We start from the raw sequence: 23743 nt of genomic DNA, 5'->3' as shown, positions 1-23743 counted from the left end.
GATTATTAGTTGACACACTGTTATCACCATGCATATTTCAACTGCTAAGAATATTTTAGGGTTTGTTATGTACAGAATTTTTGTTTTGTCATTATCAAGAGTGCTAATTAAACTGTATAAGTGGTGTGCCTCTTCTAGCTGTAAATTTTCATTTCCAGAGGTCAATCTGGGAACCGGAGATGGAAGTTGAAGCACTTTCCTGACCGGTTTCTGGTTTTGTAGATCCGTCTGCCGGCAACTTCATCTGGTGAACCACATTGGAAAAATGTTCATCGTGACTCAGCTCATTACCCACAAACTGGTCAAGTACTCGCCAATCCATAGATTGATCATTACTAGCATAATGAAACTGTCGATGTTCTTGAGTGAGAGATGATGACTGCAAAGCGTTTCCATTGTTCTTGCTACCATAGCCGTAAGAGACAACTGGGCTAAAACTCAAACTAGCCGCAGATTGAAGAATCACGGGACTTTGAAGTTGTGGAAGTTGGAGGAAAGCGTCATGGGGAATATTGAATTGCAATTCCAACTCCTTGCTGGGGTAGGGGTGACGATTTGGTGCATTAGGGTTAGAAATTGGAATCGGAGATTCCAGTTCTTGCATGAACGAGACTTGGTCATCATACCAACATGGCGACACGTAATCACCCATTTTCCTCACTGTTGTCATTCGTTTTTTGAACACTCTACATACAACCCACCCTTCTTCCTGGAAACCACTTACAGAAATTAAGAACACTAAACAATCTGGTTATTTCATTTCAATGTCATTTTTAATCAGAGATGAAGAGAGAAATCGTTATAAATAAAGAAGGGAAATTATAGTAAGAAAGAAGTAATTGATTAATTACCTGAGGAGTTCCATTTTCAATGGTTTGTAGCCGATACTCATGCATGATCCAGTCAGATTTTTGTCCATTGGGTGCTCTTCCTTTGTAAAACACAAGAGTCTTTCTCATTCCAGTAAGACAATGCTTACAGTAAATTGCCTTGTCTCTCCCTGTAGCTTTCCAGAATCCTGCTTTTGTAGCTCTATTGGTACGAATTCCTGTTGGATACTTCTTGTCCTTATGATTAAAGAAGTACCATTCATCTTGTTCATCATTTCCAGTTTTGCATAATTCTATCAAACAGATAAATACAAGTTATCACTGCGTAGTTTATATACTAATTGAAGTCGAATGAGAAGGTTTATCACATACCTTGAAGATCCCATGGCTCGATTTTATAGAGATCAATGTCTTTTATCACTTCTGGGTCAATCCTTTTAGAAGCTACTTTTTTCTTAAGGTAGTGATGAACAAGTTCTTCATCAGTGGGATGGAAACGAAATCCGGGAGGAACATGTGAAAACGTGTTCATATCAGCTCTTGATTTAATTAACCTGCATTTGAGGGAGGAAAACTCAAGAATTAAAAAGGGTCACCCTTCTTTGTAAAAGATACTAAAATTTAGCATCTTTTGTTCTTGTAAAAAAGGTCTCAAATATAGTTTATATTTTATAAATTGTTCAACATTTCGTAATAAAACTAGAAGTCTGCATTTTTCTCCAACGCGCCCTTATACAAATACCATAATAAAAAGTCTCTACAAACTTATAACTAATGTTTAAGTTAACAGAAGATTTTTGTGAACTTTATTCTTTAAAATTTTATGTAAACTTTTAATTTATTAAAAGATAAGTTTTTATTTTACCTATTATGAGCAATTTTGCTATGTGCTAACAAATAAATACGTTTCAATGTATTTATTCAGGCCTTCTATGAAGTCACAGTGCCTATGTTTAATTAAATAAATTTATTTTTTATCATTGATACTTTTATTATAATATCTTAAATAAGTTTCATAATTGTTCAAAAACAAATTAAGAACGTAATTATGATGGATCCAAAAGTAATTATCAAAATTCACCGACCCGACGCTCGTGGACGTGGAAACTTTTCATCAGTTACTGCAATTGTAAATCAATCTGCAACAGTAGCTGAAGCTTAGAAATCTAGGTTCACTGGAAGAAAGAATAGATTTCAGCAACCTTTCCCTGTCTCTCCCAGTTAGACCTTTATTAAATGTTTATTCGCCATATTAACAATACTTACTAATTTGCTCTAAATTAAGAATATATATAAGAAAAATGATCTTTTTAACAACTTTTCCAAAATTTTCTTACAACAGTGATACTTTATGATTGATCCATTTCAAATATACAAACCAATAAAATAATAACACATTAAACAAGTTCTTAACATGGTCCTGTATACAATACTTCATGTACACAAGGTGAATAAACTACCTATTGTGAATATCCAGTTGTTATAGTAAATAAATACAATACTATGATACAAAGGTAACACAAAAACAAAAATACAGATGATAAAAGAACAAGTTTATATAAACACGCTGATAATTTTATCTGGGAAACATGATCGCTCTTTTTTCTAAAAAGACAAACTGAAATGAGTTGCAACACTTAATAGAGAAGATAATCAAGGCGCACTTTTGCACAATGCAATGATGTAGACGAGGCATGAATATGGAATATATATCATCAAAACAGTTTTCCATTAATTCATAAAGTAGTTGAGCACTCAAACTTCTGAGTCCATTCTTCAAAATGGCTTTAATTTACAACACGAATACAGAACGAAGAGTAACTCAGAAGCTGATTTTTGAAACAAAGCGTTTTGGGGCAAAATATCATTACATGAAGGAAAAAATGTAGTCTGAATTAGAGGTTAGACATACAAAGGAATTGTGGGGAGTAAAAATGTAAAATCCATTTAAAAGGAAGAAAACCAGAAAAACTGATGTCAAAAGCTTTATAAGAAGTTGGTGTTGATGGGATATAAATAAACTCCAACAAAAACTCACAAGATCTCAGAGTCATGTGTCAAGAATTTAACTAATGCAAATGAAGTGAAATTTAGCATCTGACTATATATCTTCTGTCTTTTTGTTGTCTTTATTTTTTGGAATTTTATTGTTGACTTGAATTAATAAAATCAATTCCACCATATTTGCATGCGCTTAATAAATTCCCATGTTGAGCGAGACTAAGTTAAAACATGAATCAAATTAAGAACAAGAACTGCGAAAGAAAAACTCTTGTTGGAAGTGAAAAACACAAGGTAGAAACTTGTGCAGATCTGATGAAACCAACCTCTTTTGCAGCACGTATTCAGTGTATGCTAGATTGTGGGGTGCCTTCGATGGACAAACTTTACAAGAAATATCGTGAAATCCAACGAAAAAGAGCAAACGAGGACAAGAAAAGAAGCTAGGTTGGTGGAGAGAAGTATCTAACTGTTGTAGGAGATGTTGGGTTAAAAAGGAGAGAGACGAGATCCCGAGAATGACTGAAAAAGAGAAGGAAAGGTTGAAGAATGTGAAATGGAGACGATGTAGGGTTAAATAGAAAGAAAAAGCATAAGAAGTAAATGAAGAATGGTGGAAATTAAAGTAAAAGAAAAAAACATCACTGCCGAGAGTATCTCTCTCCTTATCTAGATTACCGGAAAAGCTTTGAGTTCATAAAAGGTGGCGATAAAACGGCGAGAGAGATGTAAATCTCTATCTCCACCCACCACCAAGCGATCGTGACTACAAAAGTAAACGGACAAGACAACAGCTCTACTATTAGTAATTTTTAAGGTCATGTATCCTTAAAAAAATTATTTTACCATATTTCTTTTTCGGTTTTAGTCTCTCAAGGTTTCATAGAAATAATAATTATTTTATGCATAAGAATTTGTGTCTGCGTTTATATTGTAGTGAATTATTAAATCGGCTCTTAAAAGCTTCCACAACAGGGGCCCACCCACCGACCTAAGGAATTCAAGCCAGATACTTCTCCATATACTCCGCGTGGGCTACTTCATTATCAGTACACTCCTTCGTCTGTGGAATCCACTTCGTTATATATATACTAAAAATGTTTTTAAAATTCATATAGCAGTAGACAGTGAAAAAAACTCAAAAAAAAATGTAAATTCAATAAAAGAAACAAAAAGAGGATAAAAAATTGGATTTTGCTTGCTTTGCCTATGGGATGCCAAAGAAGTGAAGCAAACATCTAATACGTGATCCAAGTGTCATCTTGGCCCCACCATACATTCATGAAAATCGGATCTTGGAAGAATTTTTTATTAGAAAAATGATATAATGTTTTTATAAAATATTGTTTTTAAAGAAAAATTAATAAAATTTGAGCAATGAAAAAAAACATTTAGTGGAAGTGGGTATACATCAAAAGAAGGAGTAAATACACAACTCATACCAGCATTGAAGTCAAAGCAATTACACCTTAAGGTTCTCTCTATGTTTCACAGAACTCACTGGTTTATAAAAGTGATTTTTAAGGTTAAATATTTTTCATTTATAAAATTAGAAATCACCGTTTTTTAAAGTCTTTATAAAATATATGAAACTTTCCAGACTTATCCTGCTCCTGCATTGTTTTTTGCTGGGCTACATGGTTTGGCATAGAATTAGTTGGGCCCAAAAACATATCAAGTACTTGAAGTAGGGTGTTGCTCCCTCCACTACCACTCTATGCTTCCTTCACCTCCCCATATTATTTTAAATACAATTATATCCTTAAGTTAAAAGACGAAACTCTCTTCCCCTTTCCCCATTTTCTTTTCACCTCTCCACCTCCTGCACTTCCATTCCTTTTTCTTTCCAGTTTTTTTTTTGTTTGAAAGCTTCCATTGCCGCCGTAGTGTGAAGGAGCGTCGCCGCCGTGGTGTGGAGGAACATCGAGGAGCGTCCAGAGCATCAACCAGCGTGAGGAAGTATACATCAACCTTAATAAAACAAACTCTAAAATAAAAAAGTAACCTTTAAACGGAGGTGACATCTTCAACAGATGTCACATCCGTTTAAAGGTTACATTTTTTATTTTAGGGTTTTATTTCAAGGTTTATTCGAATACGAGGAAGCACGACAAGCACTGCACCACTCCACGCACTGCACCACGAGAGCGATATTGCACCACGAGCTGGAGACTGCTTGATAATTCTTTCCACCACCACTAACCTTTGCAACTTGTAGTATCTCACAACGAAAGAAAGAGAAGAAAAAATATAATGTTAAAATGAAAAAAAATATTTTACTCATGTACGGGACTAGAATAGGTTATTAGTGAAATAGATTGTGAATGGGTAAAATTAAAAAATAATAACCCTAAAAATAAAATTTTATTCAGGAACAAAATAGTAAAGGGAGGTAGAGGGAGAAAGGTGTGGTGGTGGAGGAAGCAACACCCTCTTGAAGTAAAATTCTTGGCCCTGTAGCGTCACATTGTCTCACCGGCCCCTTTTATTGTTGTTGGACTGAATATTTTGGGCTTCTGTTATTCTCAGATACTTACTACTAAGCTCACACCCCAATTAAAAAAAAAATTAAAAGTGCAAGTTTCTCTACTCCTAATCCTATCACTCTTAGAACCTCCTCTTACACATCTTCACCCTCCGCCTGCATCTTCCTTTCTCTTTTCTATGGCAATCTTCTGCTTTCCATCTCTTCAAGTCACACCCTATTCCCATTTTACATCAGCATGTTACATTTATGTTTTTCCTTTTTCATGCAAAATTATGTCAATATAGCTAAGTTTGATCCTACAATAAATAATAATAAAATATCTACTATTATTAATATTTCTAACTGTTAAATCAACCAAAAAAACATCTTCTTTTTAAATATAGGTCAAAGAAGATATTTTAAACCCAAAATAAACATCAATAAAAATTTTAAAGCGACATAAAAGTTAAATATTTGACCAAGTTAGTTATTTTTTATAACTTAACTTTGTTCTTACTCTAAAACTTGAGATAAGGAGATATACAGGATTGAAATATTATTTACATGATGATTTTTTGTAATGATTTTACGGAAACAATAAAAGTTTGAGATGATTTGCTTAATATAATTTGACATCGGATATAGAATAAGCGTTCGAATTATTCATTCAGAAAAATTCCGTTATTTCATATTTTTTAGAAATGTTAATATGTGAGATGATTTTACAAAAGGAAATGTTAGTTAATCATATAAAGTAAGACCTTGGTTAAACATCTATTTGAATTTACAATTATTACAAGCGGAATAGTTGATACCATACAAATATTATTTTATCTGAATTTAAGTCCGTCATGATTTTTAAATTATTAAAGTAAATCAATTAGATCGATTTTGTGATGTTAATTTAATTTATTTTGCACCAATGCATGTTAGAGAAAAACTTATTTGAATATATAAAGTATTAAGGAGAAATAATTATTTATTTTAATACCGGAATTCAATTTGTAACTCTATCACATAGAAACATATTCTTAGATCATAAATTAAATTATGTAATTAATAAACTTAAAAATAATAATTTGTACATGTTTAAAACCGAAACTGAAAATAAGAAATGACAGTGGTAGAAGATTCCAGAAGAAGCGTCCTTGCATCCCAGAAGTCTCTAGTCTCTCTCAGGCGCTTTACATCTCATATAAGCCCTTCCCCACTCTCGACACAACCAAATTCATTCCTTTTTTTAACCCAAACCAACCTTACTCCTATGGCCGACGACGCAAAAGCCAAGGGCAACGCCGCTTTCGCCTCCAAGGACTACGCCGCCGCTATTCGCCACTTCTCCGACGCCATCGCCTTGGCCCCTGACAACCACGTCCTCTATTCCAACCGATCCGCCGCCTACGCGTCCCTCAAAAACTACTCCGATGCCCTAATCGATGCCAAGAAGACCGTCGAACTCAAGCCTGACTGGTCCAAGGGCTACAGTCGTCTCGGCGCCGCGCATCTCGGCCTCTCCCAATATGAAGACGCACTTTCGGCTTACAAGAAGGGCCTCGAATTCGACCCCAACAACGAGCCCCTCAGGGCCGGTCTTGCCGATGCGCAGAAGGCTCTAGCTGAGGCCTCCAGACCCCGCTCCTCCGCTGCCAACCCCTTCGGCGATGCATTCTCAGGGCCCGAGATGTGGACCCGGCTCACCGCGGACCCCTCAACTAGGGCTTACCTCCAACAGCCGGATTTCGTGAAGATGATGCAGGATATCCAGAGAGATCCTAACAAACTAAACCTGCATTTGAATGACAAGAGAGTCATGCAAGCCATAGGGGTTTTGCTCAACGTCAAGATTCAAACCTCTCCCCCCGCCGACGCTGACATACCGGATTCGCCCTCTGCGTCCCCGTCCCCGTCCGAGAGGAAGAGAGCCGCGGAAGCTGAACCCGCCAAGCAGCCCGAGCCTGAACCCGAACCCGAGCCCATGGATTTGTCTGATGAGGACAAGAGCGCGAAGCAGAGGAAGGCTGAGGCTCTGAAAGAAAAGGAAGCGGGCAATGCAGCGTATAAGAAGAAGGATTTTGATACTGCAATTCAACATTACACCAATGCTTTGGAGTTGGATGATGAAGATATATCGTATCTCACCAACCGCGCTGCTGTGTACTTGGAAATGGGAAAGGTATGCTTTCTGTTTTTTTGTTTTTTGTTTTTGGTTTGATTGAGTTTATGTTGATTTATATTCTTATGGTCATTGTTCACTTTTCTAACTAATAGTAGAGTGTGGCGATCTATTGCAATGTTGTTCGACTGTGTGGTCATATTATTGCATTTAATGAAGTTTAAAATTAGGTTGAAATGTACTGTATTTTGGCATGCTATTCTTTCGAATTGCACATACAAGAACAGAAAGTGAGAGAAACGGGATCACCTGTAGTTCAAAAGTAACGTTAGAACGATGCTGTTTGTTTAACTTAACATTTGCTTTTTCAATTGAATATTTGATCTTTAACTTAATTGAGTAACCTCCGTTATCTAAGCAGCCTCCATAATTTATTGTGAAATCTGTATTTTTTATGATTGTGCTTTATGCAGTTGAAGATCGAACTGCTGAGAACCCAATTGATATACTCTGAATAAGAATAATTTTTTAGATGCGATTTCGATATCATCTTATCTATTTACGTGTTTATTATTTTGGTAATATCTGTCAGTCGTATAAAATAAGGTAAAAGAACACTTCCTTTAGTAAGTGTTTGTTTAATTTTATGAAGATGGTGTATGGTGTCTAGAAACTCTTGCAAACCATTGTCAGTGGTTTAACCGTCTCATCAAGCTAACTTATTTTCATCGTATACCATCATAGCTTAAGGAAGAATGCGTACTCTAGCATGCCTGAATTCATCAAGCCTTCAAAATTTTACCGTAAAATTTCAAGATTACTGGGATTGTGAGGTCGTGTATCCTTTTACCTACATGTGCTGTATACTTCGGTGTGCACAAAAACTGAACAACTCCAAAGTGTTTGTGACTAATGATACGTGAAATTTTGACCAGGTCATGTATGGTACGATGCATTTAGAGGATGAAGATGTATAAAATTTATAGTGGGTTTTCACACTGAATGGCACAATATCATTACCCCAGTTTTGTTGCTAAAACTTGTGTGTTGGATGGGGAATTTGGTCAAATTTGCCTTTGATTGTCATTACTGTGTCTCTGAATATCTTCGTAGGGTGTTTGCTTTTATTGGAAGTACACATTAGACTATGGACTTGTGTGAAATAATTTAGAAAGAGTTAAGGATAGGCTATATTTTAGTTAGGAAAAGTGATACTCCTCCGAAATTTACATTCTTACAACAATTCCTGGTTTCAGTATGAGGACTGTATAAAAGATTGTGACAAGGCTGTTGAAAGAGGAAGAGAGCTAAGATCAGATTTTAAAATGATAGCCAGAGCTTTGACAAGGAAAGGAACTGCCTTGGTGAAAATGGCGAAGTGCTCAAAGGATTACGACCCTGCCATTGAAACATTCCAGAAAGCACTAACTGAGCATCGCAACCCTGACACTTTGAAGAAACTTAATGAAGCTGAAAAGGCAAAAAAAGATCTGGAACAACTAGAATATTTTGATCCAAAGTTGGCTGATGAGGAGAGAGAAAAAGGTATAACGTCTTTTAGTTGACTCCATGGGCACTTCATTCGATTTCACCAAGCATCATATCTTCTTTTGAAAGAACTCCTATAACTATGTAACCTTTTGATTCCGTCAACTTCTTATTATATACTATGTATTACCTAAACTGCTATGTAGGAAATGAATTCTTTAAGCAGCAGAAGTATCCCGAGGCTGTGAAGCATTACTCAGAGTCTATACGAAGAAATCCAAAAGATCCTAGGGTAATAAATATATTTGAATATAATTTGATAATACTTGTATTTAATGGAAAATGTTGGTCTTTCTCTGTCTAACTTCTTCAATGCTTCCAGGCCTATAGTAACAGAGCAGCATGCTATACTAAGTTGGCGGCATTGCCTGAAGGTTTAAAGGATGCAGAGAAGTGTATTGAACTTGATCCAACCTTCGTAAAGGGTTATACCAGGAAGGGTGCGGTGCAATATTTCATGAAGGAGTATGACAAAGCTTTGGAAACATATAGGGAGGGATTGAAATATGACGCTAACAACCAGGAGTTGCTTGAAGGAATTAGAACGTATGATATTGGTTTACATTTCTGGATTGTGTTATAATATTTCTGTTCTTACGTTGAATGCATAATGTTCGCCTAATAATCTAATATCCATTTCAGTTGTATACAACAAATTAATAAGGCTAGCCGTGGAGACTTAAGTCCCGAGGAATTGAAGGAGAGACAGGTATGGCTTAATTCTTTACTTTATTAGCTAATAAATCAACGTATTTAAAAATGATGATAATTTTAATATTTCGTATTCTTGCAGGCAAAGGCAATGCAGGATCCAGAAATTCAGATCATTCTCCAAGACCCTGTTATGAGACAGGTTTGCTTCCTTTTTTTTCTTAAATATTAGATGCGTATTTCGGTGGTGAAATAAGAATGAGAAGTGCTTATCAGAGTTGGGTACGTACTGTCTATGCAGGTGTTGGTTGATTTCCAGGAAAATCCCAAGGCTGCACAGGAACATACGAAGAATCCTATGGTGATGAACAAGATCCAGAAGCTGGTCAGCGCCGGAATTGTTCAGATGAGGTAAATTTGTGGAAGAAGGGCACAGTTCGTGTGAAAAGCAATCTACATTTACGTCTTTCAGTGTGACTAGTTTGATATTTGAATAGATTTCATTGGGAAAGTTGGGAAATTTTGACTTTTTTACTACGTTTTGTTTTAGTGGACTTCATATATGATTATCAGGTACACACCATTTTAATATTTCATTTCGACATGATTTTATTTTAATTCAACCGGAAGTATGTTGTCGCTATTTAATTTTCCATGGCTGAATCATTCTAAAATGCAAACATTTACCAAACTTATTATCTATCTACCAAACTTTTTATCTATTATTTTCTTTTATAACTAATGTAAATCTTTTACCGTTTTAAAACCTGTTTATACTTTTTTTGTGCTATTTACATTTTCACTATCAAACACGGTTTTAGTTGGATAATAAATAAAACTTTTACACTATCTCTGTTTTATGTTTGCCATTAATTGCTTTCTTAATTTCAACCAGCGTGCTTGTTTATGACAACAAAGTAATTGATTTTCCTGATTAAACATTTTATAATCATTTTTAATCTTGTAAAATTTTAAACTGACATTTGAGTAGTTAAAAAGTAATAATAAGATGAATTTATAACATTATAAGTTGAAATATAATATAACATGTAAGAGCAGATTGATATATGAGGGATGAAGTAGGAAAGTAAATAGAAAAGATGGCATCGGGATCTTATGCTAGTAATAAACAAGTTTAAAAGGCCACTAAATATTGGTTTAAGAATTTTAGATAAATGAAATTTTACACCAAAATATCAGTTTGCGAAAGCTGAAAGGTAAATGTTTGCAGTAAGCAAAGTATGGCTTAAATTCTGATTTCAGGTTATTATTATGTTTTACAATTATAAGAATGTATTTCCATACTAAATTTGTGCTGTTTTTCATTTTACGATTAGGTATCGTCTTAAAATATTGATAAAAGTAAATTACTAAAACAATTTAAAAGTATTAGAAAGAAAAAACTCAGTAGTTTTTTATAAGTATTATTTAAATAAAAAAGAAATCCTTCACATTTAACTGTAAAAGTCGTCTCCGTAACGGCAGTAGTTGCCCATCGCTTCCTAATGATTCACGTCAGAAGTTTTACTTCAAATGAAACTTTAGAAAACATAACTCAATGAAAGTTTTCATCATACATAGATCATAAGATTTTCATCATACATATAATTATTAAAATAATTATGATGATAAAAATATGGATAAAAAATAGGAAATGATGTTCTTTATAGAAAATTAGTTTTGTATATTATTAATTCTCTGGATAATTATTTACAGAAATATTTATTATATATAATTATTTAAAATAAATAATTTAAACTATATAAATTTTTTATTTTTACAAATTTTCTCTCTTATTCTCTATGAAAATTTTCAAACCAAAATTGTTGATTGAACTTTTGTCGTTAGACAAAAATCATATAAAAATTCTTTCTACCACCTACTTAACCCATATTAATACATTAGAAAATTTATATTTTATATTAATTAAATATATAGTATTTAAGTGAGAAACCTTTATGTTCTGTTTGATAGATAAAAAACAAAAAGGAAGAAACTGAAAAAGAAATAAGTATTTTTATTACCATTTATTGATATTAGTATCAGCATTTTAATTATTTATCTTGCTAAAGAAAAGAAAAGAAAAGAAAAACTATAATCGGTCGTAAGACTCACATAAGATAATAAAAAAGAAAAACTCATTATTTCTGTCTTATTTTGAACCATTCAATATTATGTCATATTTCTGTTTAATTTTCATTGTATTTTTTATTTTTATTTTCTTTTACTTATCCACTCTTCCAAATACTATTTCTTAACAAATCCATGGTTCTCCTTTTTTTTTTTATCATTCTTTCCTAGCTATTCTTATCATGCAATGCAATTTTATATAGAGTTTAATTAGCTAGAAATTGTGTTATAAGATTTATGAAAGAATAAAAATAGTTTCATTAGATATTTTTACTTTTAAATCCTTCTTCACACACTTTTAAAGGTGGCATTTATTTTTCCACGAAAAAGAATAGTTGCAGTCGACAGGTATTCCTTTAATAAAGGAATTTCCCAACCAAATAGCATTGTGATGATATGGTATCATTTATAACGTAAGATCACTAAAAGTTTGAAATATCCTTTTCAATTTATATTATATCAAATTAAACAATTTCGAATCAACAGTCACTAAAACGATGTCCACCCCAAAAGAAAAGGGTTGGTTGCTTTGCCAAAGCATGTTGCCTCTATCAAAACTCAAATGAATACGTGTTATCCTAGGTCTAGCTTTTTTTAACTATTTTATTTTATGATTTAATTAAAATACACTTTCTGGTTATCATATATTTAAAATTCTGTAATTTTATGAGTTTTTTTAAATGACGCTATTTTTTACTAATTAGCAGTAAAAAAATGAATTATTGGCATCTTAAAGTTAAAATCTTTTATTTATGTGCGTTCTTCTTATCTTTTTTCCTTTCAAAACAAAAAATACGAAAAAAATCGCAAGCATAATCTCAATTAGCTACCATTCGTCTGGACCTTATTTGAGCTCACTGATTTCTAGTTTAAGTTTGGGATTTGAACATAATTAATCAACTTGGAGTAATTCATGCATATCCACTTCATGCAACTTTATCTTTTGCAAATTGAATTCCAAAGTTATTCTTTTCTTTCGCTTTCACAGTTTGAATTTTTGTTGGTATTATTTTCCTAGAACAAAGAGTGACTAATCAAATAAAATTAAAAAACCATTCTGTAACTAACTAACCCCATAATCACCAAGGCACTTAAATCGAAGTATTTGGCTTTTTGATGACGATGCAACTTTCACCTATAATGGAGAACCACTAACCACAAATCATGATAACAAATATAAAAGTGGACACGGAATAACAGCCTCTTGTAATGTGATACTTGTATTAATGTATGGCATAGAGTAAGTAAATTTGTCATTTAAATGTGTCAATTAAAAAATCGTAAGGGCTTATAATTATTTATTTTATAAATTTTAAGTTAACTATTTCATTTTTGTAATTTACAAAACTTTTCTAAATTGTATGAATAATATACATATACATATATATATATATATATATATATATATATATATATATATATATATATATATAAAATTAAAGGATTAATATTTAGTTTTGGACTTAAAAATAGAAAAAGTGTGGTAATATGTTAAGATTGAGCATGGAAAAAGTTGTAGCGAAGAACTTCTAACTCAAGTCTGCGAAGAAAGAAAGTTAAGAATGTCTGCTTAAAGATGAAAAGAAAAATGGAAAAACGAAAGAAGAAACCTTGTTGCAAAAAGGAATAATGAACAATAACAAAATTTGCACTGGAACTCTTCCTGTTTCTTCATCATCACCAGATTTTTCTAAGCCAAAACAGGTTCAGTTCTTCAATAGGAACTTCTTATATGCACCATACACACACTGTTAACTTGCAATGAAAAACGTAATTAAAACACACTCGTTACCCTTTTTTTAACCACATGCATTACAGGGAAACAACCTAAGACCAAATATATAGACCTAGGAGAAGAGTGTCACGTTGGAAGAGAGAAGAGAAAGACAAGAAACTTATGAAATAGCTGGAAAAGGATTTGAGAAAGAGCAAATTAAGGAGAGTGAGTAGCGTGGGTGGAAGCAAAGCGATTAACCAAGGCGAGAGCGTTGCTAGTGACTTGAGCAACGTGGACAACCCTCTCCGTTATATCGCTCTTCACGTTTCCGTTCATGGCGGAACCGGCAAAGCCGTCGAGACAAGTGTTGTCGTCGGTTAAGGCAGCGCTAACCCATGTCTGGACGTTGCTCATGTGCCATGCAAAGTCTTTCCCCAACCCCGTTCGCCCCAACTCCCTAACCGATTGCTTGAGACGCTCCACGCTGTTACCAATGGTCTCCACACAATCTTGCACAGCTCTCCACTCCCTACCCTTCATGCCTCTCGCTTTCGACATCTTCTTCAGGAATTTTCGGGTCCTTGATATACTCACCGACAAAGCCGTCATCGCAAGTTGCCGGTCGCTTCGGTGAATGACGCCTGCGTAGGCCAACAGCGAGTGGACACATAAAACAGGGTACCGTGTTGCCCTGCACGACAACTTCACGAACTCTGCAGGGTTAGGGTCTGCGTGTTTGGTTATGGAACATTGTGCGGTGCTGCTCATGTAAATTACAAGGTTCATGAGAAGCAGTGAAACAAGCCTCACTGTGGTTGCCATGTCTAACTAACATACAACGATGTAGATTTTGTCTGATATTGGTGAATTGTGGTGTTACTTACCCAACTTCTTTCTATATAGAGGCTAGCAACTCCAACATCTTTTCTTTTTCTTTATGTCTCACGAAATTATGTGGCGCGTAATAGTAGTACAGGGACGTGGAGCACTTCAAATAAATGAAAAAAAAAAAAGAGTTAGAAAGGAAAAGAAAAGAAGAAATAGACGTGGCAAAAATAAATGTAATAGAAAAATAAAATGCACATTCTGAATAGTGCTAAAATTTGTCACATATATAATTGCTATTGCAAAGTTAAACATAGATTCATTTCTGTTAGTTTAGTATTGTAAATTTCTCCATACCTATATCCTTTATGAATAAAAAGAGTTAATTGTATTTTTAATTTTTGAATTTCTGCAAAGTTTAATTTACAATTTAATGTATTTTAGTCTACAAATTTTAAAAATAAATAAATATAATTCTTTTAATTCATTAATTTTTTTTACATATATTTACTTTAATATTAATTAAATAATATTTTTGACACATTAAAAAATTAACCTAATTAAATTAAAATATTATATCTACTATTTTTAAAATTTAAAAATTAAAATATATCAAAAAATTAAAATTCTATATCCAACTTCAAGCAATAAAAATATATTTAACCCATACAAAAAATTTACATGATGCAATACCATAAATGTAAGTAATTCATATTAGAGAGAAAACAAAATGTGATAAAAATAAATAATTAACCAATCCCATTTGCGTCCGTTTGAGCCGTTAATAATGTTAACATTTTTTTCTTTTAAAAAATATTAGGAAAATGTTGTCTCTTTACGGATTCGAAAATTTTCAAAAGCTCTAGTCGCAACACAATCAAAGATTCTATTTTTTATTTTCAAATTTAAGTTCAGCTAATAAGGATTTAGGATTAGTTGCATTTAGTTATGCCAAGTTTGATCAAAAAAGTATACATAACCCGTAAGTGTCAAGTTGTTTTTCATCGATTTGTGTAGTTTTTTTTCTTTTTTAACTTTTTTATTATCCAATGAAATAAAGCCACATTGGATTCCACGTCAGTTTGTACACAAATTATTTAGACCACTAAGGAATACTCTTTACCAGATGACAAGATGGGTTGATGTTAAATGTACTTTTCTTTTTTATCAATTTTACATTTTTAATACGATTTTGCAACTGATAAAATTTTATTATTTAAAATAATTAGCCAATCACAAATGGATGATGGATTTAATAACTTTATAGAAGTCATATCATTATTGATTGATAGTATGTACATTACATTTCATAAGTTAGTTTCTTAAATAAAAATTCAAATGCATAAACAAATTTTTATATTTTTTTAAAGAATGTAAATCTTATCATAATGCACCTATTCACTCATAATAGGTTTATAAAGGAGTGATTTACTTATAATAGTTTGTTTTAATTAGTAATTTCACGTTTATGTTATCTTCTATTTATTTTAGTTTTTATATATTTTTAACTCAATTTAACTTAATTTTTATTAAATAGAATTCAAGTAATACCTTATGTTACATTTATTTTTACCATGTGTTAATGTAATAAAATATTTAATTAATAATCTAATTTTTATATTTAGACATTTGAATAAGTATAATCTTTATATTTTCTTTATTCAATTAAATTTCAATAATTTTTAAATAAAAAAATATTGTTCATTTCATTATTTTTGTTTATTACCTCGTTAGAAATAGATACATAACCTCAATCATGACTTTTAGATTTATTCCCAGAATCAGTTAAGAACAATACCCACACAAAAGAATCACATTATTTATATGAAAAAATATATAGACTTAATTGAAGTAAAAAAAATGTATAAAAATCAAATTACTAATTAAATATCTTGTTAAATTCATGCGTAAACCAATAGAAAACTTAAATATAAAAATCAAATTAATAATTAAATCTAACCGATTTTAATTTATATTTTCAAAGTTATATCTTATTAAGAAAATTAAAATTAAAATTACAAGACAAATATGCTTTATTGAGATACCAGTGTGATAATGTAGTTGGAAAATAAGATTACATTGCAACATTGTATGCTTGCGTTTTCATCAGCATTTTCATCTCATCTTACTCACACTGAGAGTTTATTCTGAAGTCGCATTCAATGGGTAGTTTAGATAAATTCCGGAAATTAAAGAAACTAAATTTAACATTACCGACTAAATTGTACCCCAAACATTAATGATACAATTTCATATAGTAACTAACTGTAAGTTGCCCATCTAAACCCATTTTATTGACACCAAGTACAATTGGCTCATCCATCCTTCAAGCTACATGGTTCAAGATAGGAAGCTTATATTCTGGTTCTAAAATCAATCATCATCAAAATTTCAGTGAATGATACAGGGGCCGTATTTCAAAATTTACAATTTCTTAGTTCAGATATTACAGTTGCTACCGCAACATCTCAGTTGTCTGGTATCTTTTTATTTGATACATTTATCAACAGTACAATTTTCACAAAAATTAATAGAAAAGTGGGAAGAAAAGTACTATATGCACTAAACTGTCATGTACCTAATAACAGACCCCCGAAGCTTCTCCATGTATTCTGCAGCCTTTTTCTGCAACAAGGAAATTAACAAGCAAAACTTTTCATTACAAGCACATCTCAATATGCACCACAGGTTTGATTGTATAGTTCATTATCAATAAAAAAAATCATGTTCCCACAATCCTAAGTCCATTAATAGACAACTACCGTTTGAGAGCTTTTAATCTTATTTTTCTATTCCTGTGGCATCAAAATGTTCCAAGAGGGTTCTGCCATATTGGTTACAATACAACCGAGTGTTTCTATCGCCTACCTGGTTACCCTTGTGTGCATTTGCTATGTTTTCATCTAGAAGTGCCAACAAAGATCTATTAATCTCATTCTTTTCAACCATATCCAGCAACTGCATTGAAGACAAATTAGATTGAGCATGACTCAAATAAAACCAGCACACTTAAAAGGGAAACGAACAAGACTTACAGTTGCCTTAACATCCTTTGATGTCAAGATTTTGGTTAGGCTTGTCCTGGCTTTTATGAGTTCACCTTGCATCTTATCGTAGGCTTCTGTATTACAAGATAGGAGCAAGGAGTGAACTTACATATTTGGCAAATTCCTAAACTATCTTCTTTTTTATTATTTACAAACCTATTCCTTCTTGTATGGCTTTCTCTAGAGCCTCTAGTTCAATCTGTCTTTCCTCCATGTGCTGCAGAACAATCGGTGTAAAATGAGTAGATCCGAGAATGTTTTGCCCAGCTCAAACATTTTTAAGAAGCCAAAAGGTACCTCAGTTTTGTTAACAGCGAACCGAAGCTGTCCTAACTCGAATTTCAGTTGAGCAAAGAATCCTTCATCCAATCTGCAGAGTCAATACAAATTGGTCATAAGAAAGTGACAGAGTTAAATTAAAAGAAAACAAAGAATTAAAAAAAAGTACGAACCGCGTTCTCATTCTTGCAATCTCAAACTCAATCTCCTGAGCTTCAGTGTCAAGGAAGTATTCAATGAGCTCTTCTGGGGTATCGGGAAGAATACGTGACTGGCAAATGAAAAAAAAAGAAAAGAATGAATAATGCAAGAAATAGAGAATAAGAAAAAAGAAAGACGAAAGAGAAATACTTGTCGAAGGGTTTGACGGCGTTCTTTCTCTTCTTCCACTTGACGTTGGAAGGCCTCGCGTGCTTCTGAGTCTCTCTCGAGGCGTCTTCGAAACTCGAGCCTGGCGAGGTGGCCGGTTTGGGGTGGGCCAAGCACGCCTTCGGGGTCCTTCCTTCGCACAACAAATTTTCAAACACAAGTTGCAAGACAAGACCATAAGACATAAGAGAAATGGTTTGGTTTGGTTTAGTTACCCATCCAACGGACAAAATTGTGGGTCTGCGCCACCTGCAGTTGCTTCTCCTGCGATAACCAGCGGCGGCACTCACACTTGTGGTAGCAAAGCCAAAGCTAAGTGTGGCCATTCAGATTGAACCTACACCTCTCTCTCACTCAATAAAGTCTCCACCTTGCAACTGCAACTTCCTTCCCCTTCCAAATCAAATTTGCGTTATCCTTTACAACTTCGGAAATCCGGATAGCTCTGTAATTCAATCTGTTCCACTCTCCCTTTGTTTCCTTTTTTGTCCATTCCTCCTTTCCTTTTTTTTTTCACAAGCTTTTCTGTTGGGTTTTCCGGGATGGACTGGGCCAATTGGGCACCCACAAATTCTTTTGCTGAATGTAGCACTTTTTGTTCATGGACTCCATCACAGTGATATGCGGCTCACAATCAATGTCCCTTTAGTGACCGCTATAAAAAAAAAAAAAAAAAAAAATATATATATATATATATATATATATATATATATATATATATATATAAAAGGTTGGCTAACTTAACGTAAGTAGTAAATTTTATCTCATTAAAATATTCTAAATTTTAAGGTTAAAAGTATTTAAATAAAAAAAAATTTAATTTTTTTTAATTAAAATTAAAAATTATTAAAATATTCATATATTTAAAGTATGTTTTTTTATGAATAGAAAACTTTTTATCAAATAAAATTTGGAATATATATATAAAATGGATGCTTATAAACAGGGAGTTTACCAATTGGATTTGGGTAGAATTTAAACAAATTCATTATCTAATTTAGAAAATTATGAAATTGGATCGAGTTGAATTTTTATATCTTTTTATATTAAATTCAGTATAATATAGAAGGATAATGTTACCATGACACACTTTTAAGTTGACACAGGTTACAAGGGTAAAATGATAAAAAAATGTGTAAACTTTTATATTGTTTTAAGAAAAAGAGAATAAAAAGTAAGTAAAGGTAATGTTAAATGAGTGTAAAATATTTAGGTGTATCCAATAATGTTTACTCAACATAGAGTGAGTGAGATTGAATTGATTTTATGAGGTCAATATTTTGAAAAAAAAATTACAAAATCATAAATCAATCTAATTAAAAAAATAATACACAAATTAATTTAATATTTTAAGTAATTTAATAATTAAAGGCATAATAAGTTTATTCAAACTAATCTAAGACGTAACACAATTTTATAACACAACTATAAACTATAAAAACGATTCTGAAATTAAATCTCATTTCATTTATACTAAATTCATCACCTAATTTATATAAGAATGTATTAATTTGAATCGATTTAAGTTGGATCGTTCTGAAAGCTTTTAAATTACAGACAATTTTATGAGAAAGCTAAAAAAGGATAAGGTTTATACGTTTAATAGTTGCATAACTATTATTTTTTCTCTCTTTTAACTTTTATATTAAAATTAAAATTCAAAGTTATGTTCCTGTGTTCCACAAATCGTAACCCCACTTTTCTCGGAACATTGTGTAACATCCCGCCAATTAGCTCCTTTGTTATTTTTTACTCGTCTGTTTGGAAATCGTGAAGAATAATATTTTGGAACGATTGTTGAGTGAGCCAAAAGAATAAATTACACATGGCCCTGTAGAGGATATACTCGTTGAAATTGATTCAATATCTACAGAGAGAGATTAATGAACGCAGTACAGTAATTTTGGAGAGCTTTAAGATGATGAAAGGTCAAATGCCATTTTTTAGTCTAATCGGTATGGATATGATGGGTTGCCAGGAATCAAGGAGAGAATAATTTTTTATTTTTGTTTCCAGCGAAATATTAAGTTCAAAACGTTTGGAATCTTATCATGCCATCAGCTCCTTCTTTCTTTTTTGTCTTTAATTAAGCGAGGACGTGGGATCTCATCTTGTAACATGTGGAGTCCAGCGAGGCAATCATAGATTTGGAAGTATTTACGAAAGTAGAAGAGAAGGGCGAAAGCAAAAGCAGAAAGAAGAAGAAGAAGATGATGAAGGTTTGGATGTTGGTTTTGGTGTTGAGCATCAGTGCGATTGGGTTTTGTAATGGACTAGATCTACCACCATGCCTCACGCCGCTATCTCCATGCATTAATTTTTTGAACTCCACTGACCCACCCCAAACTTGCTGCAATCCAATCAAAGAAATGAACGCAGCCCAGAATTCATGTTTCTGCGAACTTGCATTAACTCCTCCTGGAGCACTTGAAGCTTTGGGTATCACTATCCCTCAGGCTCTTCAACTTGCTCAATCTTGCGGCGTCAACTTCAAAATCACCTCCTGCAAAGGTTACAATCCCTTATTACTGCATTCTAATTTCCTCTTAGCTTCCAAACCTTTCTCTGTTTCACGTTCAAACCTCATCACCAGTTGAACATGCTTATGATCTTGGTCAACAACTTTCTGTTAATCTTTTTCTTCTTCACAACTACTTTTCATTTCTGAATATAGTACTTTGCTGTCAATGAATTGATATTATACAATATATGAAATTTTATTTTATTTTTCTTCATCAACATTTCATGATCTTTCTCTTCAGCTCCGCCTCCGTCGTTGCTGCCGCCTTCGGGTAAGAATTCTCTCTTTTTCATGATCTATTTATTTTCTTTTATTCATTATTGTATTTTTTCATTATAATTACGTAAAACATACATTTTTCATTATTGTAATACTGCATTTTTATGTTGCAGCAACGGTGGGAGGTGATGAAGGAGGCACATGCAGAGCTACATTCAGTGGGTTCTCCTTCGCACTGTTCTTGGGTGTTTACGCTGTGTTTAATTAGGATGATTAATTTTCCCTTCACAAAACCTTGCTTGGATTCGAGTTAATAATTAATTTCCATTGTTCATCAATATTCCTGCAATTACAGTTTCCTTTCTCTCATGAAATCTCTTATCATTGTTTCTAAGATTGCTAATTTATTGAATTTGTCACAATTTATTTACTAATAACACTGTTATTTAAACCAGTTAATTAAATTTATTTCTTTTATTTTAAATCAGTTTCGATTTATTAAATATAATTTAATTTAAACTAGTTAAATTCATGTCTAAATGTCTGGATAGATTAGTTTTTGTGAGGTGACAGAACGCAGAGTCTCCAAATTTACGTGTGCGAATGTTTGAGGAAACGGGATATGATAATTTAATTTTATTGTTGCCTTTGTCCAACTTGGAATCTTATGAAAATCATTTAGTTGAATCTCACTTCAATTTATTCAAATTTTTAGTAAGGCAGGTTGACCCAATAGTATAATTTAATCAAAAAATTAAAGAGTCTTATCAAGTTACATATATATATATATATCTTTGATAAAAAAAAATATGTGTAGAGGAGATATTGTCGTGTAAACATTAGTAATTGAAACAAATAATAACCCAAAATTATCTAATAATTTCCGAAGATTTGCGTGCATGATTAAATCAGTTAAAGTTCAGTAATAAAAAAATTATTTAACTAATTTAAATTCGCACACGTGCAATGTGTGAACATGTTAAGATGTGCATTGTCATTTAGATCAGTTTATTCATGAAGGTTTTTTATGTATGGTTCTTTTAATAACTTATTTTGCACAATACAAAGTTACTAATTAAATCTTAAATAATATGATATTGTTTCAATAATTATAAATGAAAATCTTCATGACGATGTAAGATTTATAAGCACATAAGTTAGCTTTCATTAATAATGTTAAAAGGTACAATGAAATACGTAAAAAAAAAGAGAAGTAAATCTCATGGAATGATAGAATATCATTTTTTTTTTAATTTACATAAGAAAATGAATTGAATCTAATTATAATGTAACCTCTCTTTATTATATTAATAAAATTTAACGTCTTTAAAAAATATTTGAGTATAATAAATTAAATAATTTGTTTGTGAGTGTAAGAGAAGAGAAATGATCGTGTATCTTAACAAAATAGTTGATTTGTGTGATGATCTAAAATCTTAAATCACTATATACAAGTTAAGTGATGTATTTATTCATTCTCGACTATACATAGATCTATCAGAGAATAGCTCAGCCAATTTAAATATATAAAATCAAGGGAATAGTTTTTTTTTTTTTAAATACTTAGTAATAATTTAAACAAAATCAAGAAATCCACCTAATACACACATATATATGCCACTGATTGATTTGAATGTCCTGCATTGGTAATTTTAATTACCTTCTCAATTTATTTGTTATACACGTTAATATATTTCATTACAATTTGAAATTATTAATTTCCTAATAAAGAATTAGAAAATATGGGTCATTTAATTTAAAAAAAAAGTTAGAGATGAATTGATATTAGTTTGTATATAATTGTTAGGGAATATGACAACCTGTTTATCGGTCAACTAGTTCAGAATCAACTCATACTTAGCGTGCGTTTGAAAATTTGCTTGCCGAACTTGAACTCAAATATTCCCACACGAAAATACGTAGCTATACTTGAGCTAAAAAGTTGCTATAGTGTCACCATACTAATTAATTATATCAAACGTCATTGCACCAAAGATTACGCCATTGAAAGTTTGAATCTCTTCATCCAATTCTATCTACTGTTCCAATGTGTTGAAAAAAATTAAAAGCCTTTCTTAAGGCTAGAGCGTGCACAACACTAATCCTCGTTACACCAAATTCACTAAAAAAGAATACCAATAGCACTCTAAATTCAACTTTTGAATAAAGTAGCCTTGTCTTGTCGGTCTTCAACAACAGTAAGTCCATGTGATTTGTTTATATTTTCTCAAATGTTTGTTTCAATGAAACACTGACGATTTCATTACTCTCGTTTTGGAGTTACTTTCAAAATTCCTTCAATCAAGTACAGTGTTTATCATAATTTTTTACAAGACCATTTATTTTGTTAGATACTCATTAAACTTGTTTTTAAATAAGGCTTGATTGTGTTTTTACATTAAAAAAATTGTAAAACAGGTTGATCTTGTTCGTTTAAATCTAATATGATTTTGGTCCATTAAAAATAGGTTGTACCATATCATCTTGCACTTAAAAATACATTGATTTTGTTAAAAAGTATATTTTAAATCTAACTCAACCCCACAAAATCGACTTATAAGATGAGGTTTGCATCCACTTATATATTATAAATTGATTTTATCTCTAATTAATGTGAGACTTCTAACACATCTTCCTCACGCTGAGGTATATAGGATAAGCTCTAAGGTGGTTTTGATAGCATGTTAAGAAGTGGACTTTAAGTCTAACTCAACCCCACAAAACTAGCTTGTAAGGTGAGGTTTGCACCCACTTATATATTATAAATGAATTTTTTTGTATTGATTTAACATTTTTAAAGTTTGAAAAACTACCATACATATTGTTACTATGGGCTCATAGCCGACCGAGCGGTAAAGATGTAGAAGAGTCGGCTGATCAATGATACCTCTCAGGTTAATGAACCGATCGATAAAAAGAGTCGTTAAGGTAATTAATGGTAATAACTGTCGGGGAGTTAATGAAAATAATTGTCATTTATTGACAATTAATATTGTCATTCATTAGTGGTTAATGAGTCAGACCTA

The 23743-nt window shown here is 32.2% G+C and overlaps 4 protein-coding genes and 1 pseudogene across 4 annotated transcripts; 2 read left to right on the top strand and 3 right to left on the bottom strand.

The window, feature by feature from the left end:
* LOC124841649 (NAC domain-containing protein 7-like) lies at positions 1–3287 on the bottom strand. The gene is made up of 4 exons (XM_047317961.2): positions 3158–3287; positions 1203–1384; positions 852–1123; positions 1–709 (listed from the first exon to the last, which is right to left on the bottom strand). Exons 2-4 carry the CDS (start codon positions 1360–1362, stop codon positions 149–151), a joined length of 993 nt encoding a protein of 330 aa, XP_047173917.1. The 5' UTR covers positions 1363–1384; positions 3158–3287; the 3' UTR covers positions 1–148.
* Positions 3288–6439: 3152 nt separating this feature from the next.
* Positions 6440–10233, top strand: LOC124841638 (hsp70-Hsp90 organizing protein 1-like). Its single transcript, XM_047317944.2, has 7 exons — positions 6440–7471; positions 8668–8956; positions 9106–9191; positions 9282–9505; positions 9602–9668; positions 9753–9812; positions 9912–10233. The coding sequence occupies exons 1-7, from the start codon at positions 6563–6565 to the stop codon at positions 10023–10025; spliced, it is 1749 nt and encodes a 582-aa protein (XP_047173900.2). The 5' UTR covers positions 6440–6562; the 3' UTR covers positions 10026–10233.
* A 3096-nt stretch (positions 10234–13329) lies between these two features.
* On the bottom strand, positions 13330–14355 carry LOC124841652 (pectinesterase inhibitor 9 pseudogene; annotated as a pseudogene).
* A 2316-nt stretch (positions 14356–16671) lies between these two features.
* LOC124841664 (dimethylallyl, adenosine tRNA methylthiotransferase) lies at positions 16672–18462 on the bottom strand. Its single transcript, XM_047317978.2, has 8 exons — positions 18193–18462; positions 17960–18106; positions 17782–17879; positions 17627–17699; positions 17486–17546; positions 17318–17403; positions 17151–17240; positions 16672–16907 (listed from the first exon to the last, which is right to left on the bottom strand). The coding sequence occupies exons 1-8, from the start codon at positions 18301–18303 to the stop codon at positions 16845–16847; spliced, it is 729 nt and encodes a 242-aa protein (XP_047173934.1). The 5' UTR covers positions 18304–18462; the 3' UTR covers positions 16672–16844.
* A 1517-nt stretch (positions 18463–19979) lies between these two features.
* LOC124841658 (non-specific lipid transfer protein GPI-anchored 9-like) lies at positions 19980–21066 on the top strand. Its single transcript, XM_047317971.2, has 3 exons — positions 19980–20488; positions 20740–20769; positions 20891–21066. Exons 1-3 carry the CDS (start codon positions 20188–20190, stop codon positions 20983–20985), a joined length of 426 nt encoding a protein of 141 aa, XP_047173927.1. The 5' UTR covers positions 19980–20187; the 3' UTR covers positions 20986–21066.
* Positions 21067–23743: the final 2677 nt, after the last annotated feature.

This window comes from Vigna umbellata, chromosome 10 (genome assembly GCF_029865625.1).
Source record: "Vigna umbellata cultivar VRB3 chromosome 10, Vumbellata_1.0, whole genome shotgun sequence".
Lineage (NCBI taxonomy): Eukaryota > Viridiplantae > Streptophyta > Magnoliopsida > Fabales > Fabaceae > Vigna > Vigna umbellata.
Note: the sequence above shows the minus strand (reverse complement) of the source record. Positions and strands in the feature narration are given on the sequence as shown.

Coding starts and splice junctions, on each gene's coding strand:
- LOC124841658 (XM_047317971.2), top strand. CDS start 20,188: ATGATGAAGGTTTGGATGTTGGTTTTGGTGTTGAGCATCAGTGCGATT. Junction 20,489..20,739: donor CAAAATCACCTCCTGCAAAG/GTTACAATCCCT, acceptor CTTTCTCTTCAG/CTCCGCCTCCGTCGTTGCTG. Junction 20,770..20,890: donor GTCGTTGCTGCCGCCTTCGG/GTAAGAATTCTC, acceptor TTTATGTTGCAG/CAACGGTGGGAGGTGATGAA.
- LOC124841664 (XM_047317978.2), bottom strand. CDS start 18,303: ATGGCCACACTTAGCTTTGGCTTTGCTACCACAAGTGTGAGTGCCGCC. Junction 17,700..17,781: donor ATTGCAAGAATGAGAACGCG/GTTCGTACTTTT, acceptor TTGACTCTGCAG/ATTGGATGAAGGATTCTTTG. Junction 17,404..17,485: donor AGCCATACAAGAAGGAATAG/GTTTGTAAATAA, acceptor CTTGTAATACAG/AAGCCTACGATAAGATGCAA.
- LOC124841638 (XM_047317944.2), top strand. CDS start 6,563: ATGGCCGACGACGCAAAAGCCAAGGGCAACGCCGCTTTCGCCTCCAAG. Junction 9,669..9,752: donor AGGAATTGAAGGAGAGACAG/GTATGGCTTAAT, acceptor GTATTCTTGCAG/GCAAAGGCAATGCAGGATCC. Junction 9,813..9,911: donor AAGACCCTGTTATGAGACAG/GTTTGCTTCCTT, acceptor CTGTCTATGCAG/GTGTTGGTTGATTTCCAGGA.
- LOC124841649 (XM_047317961.2), bottom strand. CDS start 1,362: ATGAACACGTTTTCACATGTTCCTCCCGGATTTCGTTTCCATCCCACT. Junction 1,124..1,202: donor CGAGCCATGGGATCTTCAAG/GTATGTGATAAA, acceptor TCTGTTTGATAG/AATTATGCAAAACTGGAAAT. Junction 710..851: donor TTGAAAATGGAACTCCTCAG/GTAATTAATCAA, acceptor AGTGGTTTCCAG/GAAGAAGGGTGGGTTGTATG.